At 43.0% G+C, this 12283-nt stretch overlaps 2 protein-coding genes across 3 annotated transcripts; one reads left to right on the top strand and one right to left on the bottom strand.

The window, feature by feature from the left end:
* Positions 1 to 69: 69 nt before the first annotated feature.
* maf1a (MAF1 homolog, negative regulator of RNA polymerase III a) lies at positions 70 to 8702 on the top strand. 2 transcript variants are annotated; one of them, XM_041240136.1, is made up of 7 exons: positions 70 to 768; positions 1752 to 1880; positions 2255 to 2423; positions 2846 to 2967; positions 3634 to 3753; positions 4196 to 4306; positions 4650 to 8702. In XM_041240136.1, the coding sequence occupies exons 1-7, from the start codon at positions 686 to 688 to the stop codon at positions 4669 to 4671; spliced, it is 756 nt and encodes a 251-aa protein (XP_041096070.1). In that variant the 5' UTR covers positions 70 to 685; the 3' UTR covers positions 4672 to 8702. The 2 variants fall into 2 exon arrangements, with proteins under 2 accessions (XP_041096070.1, XP_041096071.1); XM_041240137.1 differs by having other exon boundaries at positions 72 to 768; positions 4196 to 4294.
* A 179-nt stretch (positions 8703 to 8881) lies between these two features.
* On the bottom strand, positions 8882 to 11830 carry LOC121307821 (tribbles homolog 3-like). The gene is made up of 4 exons (XM_041240104.1): positions 11268 to 11830; positions 10123 to 10407; positions 9559 to 9851; positions 8882 to 9146 (listed from the first exon to the last, which is right to left on the bottom strand). Exons 2-4 carry the CDS (start codon positions 10405 to 10407, stop codon positions 8882 to 8884), a joined length of 843 nt encoding a protein of 280 aa, XP_041096038.1. The 5' UTR covers positions 11268 to 11830.
* Between the last annotated feature and the right edge of the window lie 453 nt (positions 11831 to 12283).

Below are 12283 nucleotides of genomic sequence, written 5' to 3'. Positions count from 1 at the left end.
CTCTGTCAGGAGCACCATCTAGTGTGAGGTTGCGAGAATTGTCTGACTTGACACGGAAGAAAGGGAATTATCAAAGCCAGAGGAGGTTACAAAGACATTCATTTAGAGCAGACGGGGGGAAATAATATTAATAACATCACGATTAACAGCTACTGGGGTGTCAGGGGTTGAAGCGAGGCTAAGGGCTTTGCAAAGCCTGGGAATTTCAAAGGGCTCCAGTGTTAAAAGCTGGGATGTGTAATTTCGTGTCTAATTTCAGTTTATTTAATGGCAGGTATTGGAAATTTCACAGTAAAAAGGAAGACATTTTTATTAGTCATAGAAGTTTCTTAAGCTTTCGACAGAGATCGTTTCCGAGACCATAAGTAAATTAAAAAAATAAGTTATTCTTCTTTGAAGGCTGGGGAGCCTAGATTTCTTTGCTGTTGAAAGAAGGGCGATTGTTTCTGAAACGCTGTTCCGGTTTGAAAGCCCTAAACTCGGTTTGACCTTAAATCTATTAGGAGGCTAAATAGAAAACAGCAGGCCCAGAAGTTGGAGCTCTGGTTATCGATAGGACTAGTCCGAGTAAAACACGGCGGAAGATAGTCGCGTCTGGGCTTGTTTATGGGATTTCTGTTTTACCGTTGGCCTATAGAAACATATTTATGTAAACGTTGTTTTTAAAAAATATATAGATTAAAAAATGAAACTCCTTGAAAATTCGAGTTTCGAAGCAATGAATACACAGCTTACAATTGAAACTGGAGACTGCCAGATTATTGGACGGTAAGTTGTTTGAAAACAACAACAATAATAATAATAATAATAATAATAATAATAATAATAATAATTATTATATTATTATTATATAATAATAATAATAATAATAATAATAATAAACAACAACAACAACAACAACAACAACAACAACAACAACAACAACAACAACTTTAATTGGACGCCACATTATGTGTTCTTTGTTGTCTTTTAAGTGGCTGCATAACATTAAACGTAGATTTATTTAAAAAAACAAAACTAATGCAATGCCAATAATATACTTTTATTCATATTGACATTACCAAATGAAAAATTCTAGCAAAAAATAGTGCGCCCTTAGAGAAATAGTTGTTTCATTCCAAAATCCACTCCATACTGATTTTTTCTCCCCCTGCAAAGAAAGTGTAGACAAAAACGCCAAGTCCTAAGGCTGTGTTCAATACATTAATTATGTGTACTTTACTGAATTCAAGCTGGGCAGTAGCCCGTCAGATCAGTGGTGTAGCTTGAGCCTCATTTTCTCAAAATGTATTGTGCAGTGACAACCCATTTGTCAGTGTGATTGGGGCCAGTCTTGGCAGCTTTATCTCGGGAAAGGGGATTCAGTGCATGTCAGAAAAGTAAGTGTTGATTGACCTTTCTTGGAAAAGTACTCAAGTACAGGCTACCCCTTGAACTTGTGATTACGTAGACCTGACACATGTCTTCCTTTAGTTCCTGTGTGTGTTTGAATGTCTTTTCCGCAGCAAACCGAACATTAGTCTGTTCCAGCAGTTGATGCTATTGATGTATAGTTCTAGAGCTTCTGCTATTAGTGTTTCAAAGAGTCCCGGTTAAGCAGCCCATTGCATAACACAAATAGGTGGAAAACGGTGTCAAACATTATTATTTCCATCCCAGTGGATTTGTCTTGATCTGGAACCCAGTCCATATCTCCTTCTCACTCCTCCGCTGTGTTTAACTGCTGTTGTGTTCGTTGCTGTCGTTCTCAGGATTGAGAGTTACTCCTGCAAGATGGCCGGTGAGGACAAGCAGATGTTTAAGCAGTTCTGCCAGGAGGGGTTGCCACACGTACTGGAGGCTCTGTCTCCTCCACAGACCAGCGGAGTCAGCCCCAGCAAGTAAGAACCCTCACAACTTACTCCTGTACAATCCCAGGTCAGGGAGTTCTGTTAGTGGTACCGCTGTGCCGGTTGTTATACTGGTGAAACACTTTTCTTTTGTGAGATGAGGTACAGTAGTGAAAACTGTAGTACACCAGAGAGAAGAGGGTGGTATGCAGTGTCTCAGCAGGGGCTGCTTGCAACCACATCATCACCTCCCTGGATGCAAGATGTAGGCTAAACACTCCTCTTGCCTAGAGTCTTCTGCTCTCAGCCTGGCCACTTGCATTGCCCAGTGCTGGGTACTTTCCCTCCAGTGGCTTTTGAACCACCGCTGCATGTTGCAAAGGTAGCAGATGGTTGATTATTTGTCATTTCCCCCCCCTTTCAAGGCATAGCCAAAGCCAGAGTGGAGACGAGGGCGAGGGGCCTCTCTCGGACCAATGCAGCCGCAAGACGCTCTTCTACCTGATTGCCACACTCAATGCCTCCTTCAGACCGGACTATGACTTCAGCAGGGCAAAGAGCCACGACTTCAGCAGAGAGCCCAGTCTCAACTGGGTAGGTTTCAGTCTTCCTCACTGAAAACCTGGTCGTTTCACCGTCTTGTACTGTAGAGCTCGTCTAAAAACACCTGGTTTCACAGACCCCGATTAGCACTAATCTTGGACTACCTTACCCTGCAGTCTGGTGACATTAGGTAGTCCAAGATAGGTGCTAATTGGGATTTGTGAAACCAGCCGGTAAAGAAAGAAATACAACCATACTGACTTTAAGAGCTTGTTACAGACCTACAAATTCAGTGTTTGTGCTTAGAATTGAGTACGGCAGCTCCAGGATTTAATTCAGGCCATAGCTTAAGTATTTAGTATGCTTGTTGGAATGAATTGCAGGAGTCATTTTTCAGAAATGGCTCTGGGGTTGTGGGGTATGCAGTTTGTACAGTGGGAGGTAAAGTGCAGATCCCTCTCGTGTGTCTCCAGGTTTTCAATGCTGTCAACAGCAGCCTGTCCTCTGCGGCCGGAGAGGAGTTCAGCCGGCTCCAGCCACAGCTCTGGCAGGCCGTAGACGATGAGATCTGCCTCTCTGAGTGCGATATCTACAGGTAATCAAAGCCCTGATCTCACACAGTCTCAGAGTGCGATATCTACAGGTAATCAAAGCCCTGATCTCACACAGTCTCAGAGTGGATATCTACAGGTAATCAAAGCCCTGATCTCACACAGTCTCAGAGTGCGATATCTACAGGTAATCAAAGCCCTGATCTCACACAGTCTCAGAGTGCGATATCTACAGGTAATCAAAGCCCTGATCTCACACAGTCTCAGAGTGCGATATCTACAGGTAATCAAAGCCCTGATCTCACACAGTCTCAGAGTGCGATATCTACAGGTAATCAAAGCCCTGATCTCACACAGTCTCAGAGTGCGATATCTACAGGTAATCAAAGCCCTGATCTCACACAGTCTGACTGTGGATGGATGGAACATTCTGTTTATTACTTTGCATCTTGATCCAGACTTTTAAATTCTTAATATTGTATAATAATCTAGAAAATTAGTCTGCCTTTTTGTAAAAGATATTTTCATATAGCGTGTGTTTTTGAAACGTAAGACTTAATGCAGTATTGAATCTGGTGGTAGTTTAAAAAAAAAAAAAAAAGCTTTTATGATGACACAGGATATTAACAGAGTTAGGAGGTTCACTGTATCTCTTGTGCTGTTCTGAAATACAAAGTGTCTGGATATTGACCATTCTTATTGTTCTGCAGCTATAACCCTGATCTAGATTCTGATCCTTACGGAGAGGAAGGAAATCTCTGGTCCTTTAATTACTTTTTCTACAACAAGCGACTGAAAAGGATAGTATTTTTCACATGCCGTTCAGTCAGGTAAGCCTTGCTTGTTGAAGTTACGTTTTCCAGTGTGGGGGGTGATAGCTGTTCTGGTGAGTTGCTCCCTTGCGTACGACCTGGATCTGCAAACACTGAAGCAAATGCAAACTTTGGGCAACTTGTCAAAGCCAAAGACAAGTGTCCTATTCTAAACAAAATCTGATTAAATGTTCCTAGTTCATATCATTGGAGTGCATCTCTCTGATGGTATAGTAGAGATGCACACACTTCAGGGTTTTGCTTAGTTTTACAGGATAACACTTGCTAAGGACATTTTTTGTTATTAATATTATAATCTGGAGGGTATATCAGTCTGTCTGTGCTTTTAAATTATAATAATAATTGATGGTTAAGGCATTTTTTGCACACATTATGCCAGGCAGTGTGGTGTTTTGCTCTCATCTTTCATGGCTGACTTCTAACCTGTTGTTGGTTCCAGTTTGTTCATGGCCCCGCGGGACTCTGGCCTGGGGAACGATCTGGATCTGGAACTGGAGGAGGGCAGCTTTGAAGAAGAGGGGAATATGGATGAAGACAGGTGGGCCTTGGTGTGAGTCTGAAACAACAAAAATTGTCAAAATAGAACCAGATCTTCCTTCAATGCCTTGGCTGCTGTTCTGCTTTAGACCTCGAAGTGGCTAGTGAAAGTAACTGGACACAATGCTTATTGCAGTCGCTGCTGCTCCTCTGTGCGGCTGTTGGGGAACAGCAAGTGGAGCACTCAGCTTTCCCGACTTGAGCGCTAGGCAGAGCACTGAAGGTCACTGTTATTCAACCAGCTGACTGGGACAAAATGTGTACTGTATTAAAGTATAAACATGATTTTTGATGATAATAATAATATTAGAAGTACTTTTTAAAATGTTTTTTCTTTGTTGTTTGTTTTCGTGAAGGTGTGGAGCTTTGTGTGCTTGAAGCAGCTGTGGGGAGTGATGCTCATACCTGAGGAATCAGAAGAGATCTGCGTTCAAGGTTGCTTGAGCTAAAGCTCAGCAGCATGGATTTTAACTTGTTTCTTTTTGGGACTTGACCCTAGCATGCAGCAATGCATTGTCTTACTGCAGCTTGTAATCCAAATGGCTGCCCCACTTACTTTTTATTGTCCTGTTTTAATTTGATCAGCGGGTTTTAAATTTGAACCATATGTGCACTTGCTGAAGCCACACCCAGGCGCATTCACTCGGAGGCTCTGTTTGAAATGTGACTGTGTTTATATACTGACATTGTTTTTAGAGGACTTCCACGCCTTCCAAATCGTGCGATGTTCCAGTTGTTTTCTAGCTAGTTTCCGTGTGTGTTTTTTAACTGAGTGTTTTTTTTTTTTTTTTTTTTTTTTTTTACAAATGTTATATGGAACCCTTTATCTTGTTGAATAAACATGTTGTTGGCCCTGGATGGGAGGGTGAAGAGCAATACTGATGGTCAATCAGCAGGACTTTGCATTGGTGCTGCAGCCCTCACCCAACCTTCTGGGCAGAAGCGTATAGTCATGTGTTTTATATTAATGTGTATTCAGTAGTTCAAGGTAGTACTAGCTGTCTGTTAATGTGTGCTGCATTTAAAAGGCAGAGCTCTGCAGGATAAATATATCCTCTGTTAATTAAGAGATAGGTTTACTGATAGGGAGATTTCGATCAGAATGTTATCTGTTAAACAAGATTCCAGTTTTGTTTAAGGACTCATAAGGGCCTGGATGTTGCTTTGAATAAAGATGCATGTGCATTTGTCAGTTCAGTTGTTATCTGGCTTATAGCTGTGTGTGTGTTCAGCAAAGTGAAAATGTCATTTAATTACACCCGACTGACCACTTGGTGCCCCCATATCTCCATATCGGACTCGAGCTGGGCACCTCGGTGATGCATACATGCCAGGAGGATGTGGCGTTGTGCTTGTGAATAAAAGTCAAGGCAGCTGCGTTTTTAGCAGGAAATCCAACACGTACCTGTGTTCCTTTTAGCTGTCACAATGAACACTCGTCAATAATCTGCAATACCAACAAAGGAAATGCTTTTGTGAGACATTAAACAGTGGGGAGCCTGATCTCAGTCCGAAATCAGCCTTTAATTTCTGGAACGGAAACAGAAATTACAATGACTAAGCTTTTTTGTGTGTGCATTTAGAAGCATGTGCACCCTTAAGAATTACAGCCCATGCTGGGGACTCCCCCAGTGCACAGCTCACTTCTGTTTTATTTTTTGCAATAACTCGATTATCAACTCGCAGATGATTGATTTCATAAAGAGATGTTTTTATTTTTTCTCACCAGGCTTGTTTGCAAATGCAAGCATTTCTATGTACAGAGGGTGGTATTCTCCTATATTCTACTGCAGTGTTTTCTGAAATGTGTAATGTTTCAGCAGACACACGCCCTGTCAAATGTGGTAATGTGTGTCTCTCAAAAGAAGGCTCAATAAAATGTCTGTTAATGTTTTGACCTGTGTTTGTTTGTTGCTCTCAAGTGGGCCAGTTGTGTATTGCATTGATCTGGAACTGTGAGCCCACTGCAGTGGCATTCTGCTTCATTAGGGTGAATATTCTGTCTTGCACAGAACAGTGAAGGTGCTAAGTAAGCAAATTATTTTGTTTCTGTGTGTGATCTCACAAGCCAAATGTGACAAATAATATTCATTGACTAAGTTGGGATAAACAACCTCCAATCTTCAAAGTGTGGATCTGAGTTCTAGCCACCTTCCTGATTATTAAGTAATTAATGGAACAGCAATCCAGGACCGCAGTTGCCTCATCCTGGACTCAGTACTGAAACCTTGCTTTGTTAGTTCTGAACCTCCAGGGGGCAGTAGCTGCTTGCTCTTTTGAAAACAGTAGAAATTAAGAAAAACACATTCTTAGAAACTGGAATGACCTCCTCCCCGAAACGGTCTTTAGCAGCCCAGCCCTGTGCATACAAACAGTACCAGTACAAATTCCCACGGTACTGCAGCTTTTAATACATAGCCACCAAATACCAAGACAGTGTGTTGCAAGTGCATTTGAGTACAAATCTATACAAAAACATGCAATGGCCAATGTGCTGCTTAGTTCCAGAAATAGATTTAAAGAGACAGTTGTAGAATCTACATCACTGTACATGCACCCGTTTCTTAGAATTCACTGTAATTAACACACATGCTCTGCACCTGTTAGTTTTAATGTTAAGCCCAGGGCAGAGCCCTTGTGATTGTGTAAGAAGCCATGTGGCGTTGACTCTTAAAACACGTGGGGGTTGGGTCACTTTCCGAACTCCTCCTCTGGTCCGCACCTCACTCTCAAGCCGGTATTGAGCAAGCACACGCCTGTATTTATTAGCTCTTTGGCAAACTTGTTTCCTGTCCATTGGCTCCCACTGAGAATGGTCTGTTTGAGATTTGCACTCATGCAGTGAATGTCAGCTTAAATTTCCTTTGCCAACAACAACCCCATTGTAATGCTGCTCTGGAGTAGAGCAGAGCTCCACTAAAGTACATGCTTGGCTTCTGGGAGGAGTTTCTGAGGAAGTGGCAGTACAGTCTGCATGTCATAAAATGCACAAGTGGAAAGAGGCATGATCTTTATTCAAACCCCAAATGCTTGAGAGGTTTCTGTGAAATTATAATTTTAGAAAATATGGTCTGTCTGGCAAAACAGTCACGATTATTCTGTAGAACGGCAGCTTCCAGTTATTGCCAAGATCACTGCAATATATATATAAATAAAAAACCACAAAGAGACAACTCAAGTTACAACTGTTTTAATTATTGGCATCAACAAAAATATTCACTTTGCATATGAACAACATAAAACTAGTAGTGTGTGCATTCATTCATTTTCAAAATTACAAAAAAAAAAAAAAAAAAATGTATTTACAAATTCACAAAACGTGTTTTGTGTAGCACAGACACCATTGCTGTACAGAAAGCACGAGAGCGTGCAGCTGCATCAGCGCCGTGCCCCTCGCTGCTCTCAAGTGTGTTCAAATCAACAAGATCTGTAATGCCAGTTTGCTGCCCTTGTATGGGGATGTGTGTGGATATAAATAAACAACTGCCCTCCATCCACAGTCTCAGCCTCCACCTGCACAGTTCAGAGGACACTTTGAAAATACAAAGGTTCTAGCTTAAAAACCTAAACACCTATCCATTACCTTACTACCAAACAAAATGTTAATCTTAAAAAATGGGCTGTTTATTTTTTTTAATTAGGACAACCAAAAAAACAAAACATACCCGGTTTACAAGACTAATAATAATAATAATAAAAAATTAAAGGATTTGCATCAAGGGTCCAGAATTGTGGAAAGGCTCTTTGGTTAAAAACACACACACACCACACCTCCTGAAATTGAGCAGTTCCCCAGTAAATGGGAAGCAGAGTGCAGGACTAGCACAGTGCTGGTAGTATACACGATCTTCACCAGTCTGAAAGCAAGGCACTTCCACTTGCTGGACCCAAGTTTACATAGCAAACGTTTGTAAACAACAACGCTAAAAAAAGCACAATCCCTGTTGTGCGTCAAGTATATCAGGATTCGATCTGATTCCAAGGTATCTGACCTTAGTAATGCTACACCTATAACCGGTCTCCTTCCAAGGACATCTCCGAATCGTGTGGATTTCAGTGCAACAAAGACACCACTGAGTGGCTTTTGCATAGGAAAAAGCTGCTGAGTTTCAAAACATCATTCTCATGAGGGGTGGAAGAGGTGGGGGTCTGCCTGCCAAATATATTCCTTAATGGAACAGACCTATTCCCCTGTGGCACTGATTTGAAAGCACAGCCAGCAGAAGGAATCTATATTGGCTGGCACAAGAACTACATGATAAATGATCGTTATCTATAGATAGAACAGAACAAAAAAGCAGGACAGGATTTCACAGACACAGACACCATTTTCTTTTTTCAATGAAGTGGAAGCGGAAACTAAATCAATAGTGGAAACTGTGTTTAGACACAGGATGCTGGCTTTTTTTTTTTTAAAAAAGGTTGAAGAGAAGCTAATGCATTTTGTGTACCACATTCAAAAGAACGACATTATTAAAAATCGCCCCACTGCTATGTCCATTCCACCTGGGTGTGCGAGTCTGGTTGCTGGTCATCAGTTTTAACCTTGCAAAGCACCTCCGAAGCCCAGTCCTCGTGCACCAAACCTTCACGTTTGCAACACTCCATCAGTCACCTTCCGAAGGCTTGAAATACAAATACCCCAAATGTCAATTCCTGGCTGATTTCCCACCAGCATGGTGTAGAGCACCACCCCCAGACTCCAGACGTCCGCGGCCTTCCCAGAATAGGAGTGCTTGGAGTTCAGGATCTCTGGTCCCACGTACGCCGGGCAGCCGTGTTTGTCAGTCAACGAGTCGTCTTCCCCTTTAAGGAGGCAAGAATCTTCAAGGTTTTCCAGTACCAGCTTAGTTCTGAAACAGAAATGAAAAAATACAGATAAATAAATACATCAATAATGTTTATAAATGAACAGAGAAAAAAGCCCTCTATCGAACGTATGTTTAATGCATGCAGGAAACCATAGTGGAGAGAAGACATCCAGGGAAAAAGTCTAGCTTTGGCCAGGGAGAATGCAATTTAAATTAAAAAAAAAAAAAAAAAAAAAAAAAAAAAAAAAGGTTTAAGTTGGCAGATAAAACTAATTATTTACAGTTCTTTGGCAGAAGAAAATCCCAACAGTTTCTACTCCCAATTACTGAAACATGACCAAACTGCACTCAGATCTACTGCCCCCTTGATTAACCCCACAACAGTCCTGTGTTTCCGTTTCCACCGCAGCCAGTGAGGCAGGGAGGGGTTATGAAGACAGTGGTGGGCGCTCACCTCTGCTTGTCTGTGAACACAAACTTGCGCAGCTTCAGGTCTCGCAGGACCACGCCATGCTGGTGGCAGTGCGCCACGGCCTCCGCCATCTGCCTGAAGAGGGACGAGGCCTCCTCCTCGCGCAGCCGCTTGCACGAGCGCACGTAGGAGTGCATGTCGCCGTGACTGCGTGCGAAGAACACGTACACGCTGTGCTCCCCCGTGACGATCTCCGCGATCCTGCTGATGTGCTCATGGGCCGGCAGCCGGGCGTAAGGGGCGATCAGCTCATGGTACCTCTTCATGGACAGCACCTGTGGGACACGGGCAAGGTCAGCAACAACATCCAACGAGACTAACGGTATGCACTGTATAAATCCAGCACTAAACACTGTGGGGTTTGACATTGAACTGCAAGAAGGAAATGCAGTCCTTGCTCTTGTCCTGGTTTATTAGTGACAAGAGGATGGGGTCATATTCCTTGCTCAGCTGCAGACAGACTCCTGTGTGTTGGAATTCTCGCAGCTGGCAGTCTCTAAGCCATGCTGATTCCTCTTTGTTTCCCTGCTCTCACTGGGTCCCTACCTTGCATGTGTACTCCTGATCGGTGACGCTGTGGACAGCGCTGTAGGAGTGGCCTCCCTCAGTGGCCTCCAGCAGCACATAGGGCCCAACCCGGGAGATGCTGTGGTCCAAGACCCCAGGACAGGGGCTCTGGGAGAGGGGGGGCAGCCCCGGAGAGGAGGGCGGCTGGCTGAAGCGGGGGCGCTTGCATTTGGGAGTGTCAGTATCCTTGGGGTCCTCGAAATCAACCCTCTTCAGCCTCAGCGGGAGGGTCCGAGATGCTGTCTGCTGCTTGTTAAGGCTCATCTGAAACAAACAAAAAAAAAAACAGTGTTATCTTTACTGTGTGTGTGTGGGAGCAGGGATTCACACACACACTATCTATACTGCTGTGCCAGAGAGAGAGAGGTTAACCAGACTGCACCAACAGCTGACTCAAGTGGCACTGCACCCTACACTACTCTAAAATAACACCTTACTCAATCTCCCCATATATTCCACAGAAAGAGGCTTTCTGACTCGCTTCTATTACTCACGGTGACCGCTCTCCAGGCTTGAAGCGAGGCTATGATCAAGCAGTTTAATTATAAAGAGCTCTTTGCTGAGCACTGCCCGAGCACGAGGAACACGTGCAGAATCATCAGCTGCTTCGAATAGGTTCAGAGCGCATTACAAAACATAACGCGTTACGAACAATAGCATCACCTTGCCAAGCAAAAAAAGACTTGTTGAAAACGCCAGACCACATGCAAAATCCACCGCCTGCCTGCATACATATAAACTGTATGAAAAGGTTCTGGAGAGATACACAACTGTAGCGGGCACCATTATCTATTGTAACAAATGTGTAGGAGATCAGTGGCTATTAGTTACCCCCGACACAAACACATTTAAAATAGAGAGAACATGCATAGATAACCTTTATAAAAGGTCAGGGAACAGCAGACTAACTAACTAAAACAACAAACGAGAAACACAGACTCTTATAGCTTCGAAAGTAAATCTGAAATTAACACATCGGTTATGCAACGCAGTGATCCTGCGTTTCAATCTCTGGTTATGTATATCAACGGAATTTTAAAGCCGGGTATGACATCACACGCAGAGACTGAAACCAGATTAGAATGGTGATCGTATCACAGGAGAGATAACTCTGGAAAGCCTACCTTGGTCTGCGGGGAAACAAAGGCTTGCAACTTCAAAGCGCCGCCTCGTCAGTCTCGGACACAACGGGGACCTCAAAGGGAGTCGGAAGATGTCCAATCACAAAATAAATAAATAAATAAATAAAATCCACGAAACCAAATTTCAGCGGGATGAAATCGATCAGAGACAACTCAACGCTGTTCTTTGGGTGAATTTAGAGGCACATGTTAGTACTGCAGTTATACACTCTGGGGTGAACTACAGTGTTTATTATTACGATCGTTACAAAGGAAAGTCGTCCAAAGCAGTGTTCGGGGGTTCAAATTTAATTCCACGGATGCAGAGGATAAATAGCAAGAGCTAATCCGCTTGTACGGTGGTATGTCGCAGAGGGGTCGCGGCCGGGTATACCCACCAGCCCGTTTCTTTGTTCTCGGTTCCCGCTAAGTGTATGTGTTACACCACGGAAGAAATCCTTTGTCAAAACGAAGCTGATTCGACGTGTAAGTTGTCGGTGACACGTAGATCGCTTAAATAAAATGAATTCTAACAGACACGGGAACCAGTGTAATAATATTAACAGTATTACCACAATAGAGGACAGAGACACAGTCGCAGGTCTCTCCTGGTTTGTACGTGTCTGTGTGTCCAAGCAGTCGCCTCTTCGGTTTATCCTTGGATAAATAAACTCTGCTGAGTTAATTATCTTTGAATTAACTGCAACAAGCACTTTTTATTTTCTTTGTCTTCAAATTGTATTGTTTTCCACAACAACAATAAAGAACAGCGTTTTAAAATCCTCGTTCGGTTTTGTTGGTTTATTATTGCTCGACTCCACAGTATGGTTAACCATATAAACCCGTCCCGTGTGGCTGTTATATCCCCTTGTATTAAACACGTCTCTTCTTCTCCTGCGTCTTTCACACAGTCCCTCTCTGTCCTTCCCTCTCCCCGACTGCGTGTCGAAGCCGCACTATATGTATATATATAATATAATATCCTGCTTTCCACAGCGAACTCAGCAGATGATGATGAG

This window comes from Polyodon spathula, chromosome 59, assembly GCF_017654505.1.
Source record: "Polyodon spathula isolate WHYD16114869_AA chromosome 59, ASM1765450v1, whole genome shotgun sequence".
NCBI classification, from domain to species: domain Eukaryota; kingdom Metazoa; phylum Chordata; class Actinopteri; order Acipenseriformes; family Polyodontidae; genus Polyodon; species Polyodon spathula.
Note: the sequence above shows the minus strand (reverse complement) of the source record. Positions and strands in the feature narration are given on the sequence as shown.

Coding starts and splice junctions, on each gene's coding strand:
- LOC121307821 (XM_041240104.1), bottom strand. CDS start 10,407: ATGAGCCTTAACAAGCAGCAGACAGCATCTCGGACCCTCCCGCTGAGG. Junction 9,852..10,122: donor ATCAGGAGTACACATGCAAG/GTAGGGACCCAG, acceptor CGTGTCCCACAG/GTGCTGTCCATGAAGAGGTA. Junction 9,147..9,558: donor GTGTTCACAGACAAGCAGAG/GTGAGCGCCCAC, acceptor TTTCTGTTTCAG/AACTAAGCTGGTACTGGAAA.
- maf1a (XM_041240136.1), top strand. CDS start 686: ATGAAACTCCTTGAAAATTCGAGTTTCGAAGCAATGAATACACAGCTT. Junction 769..1,751: donor GACTGCCAGATTATTGGACG/GTAAGTTGTTTG, acceptor TGTCGTTCTCAG/GATTGAGAGTTACTCCTGCA. Junction 2,968..3,633: donor TCTGAGTGCGATATCTACAG/GTAATCAAAGCC, acceptor ATTGTTCTGCAG/CTATAACCCTGATCTAGATT.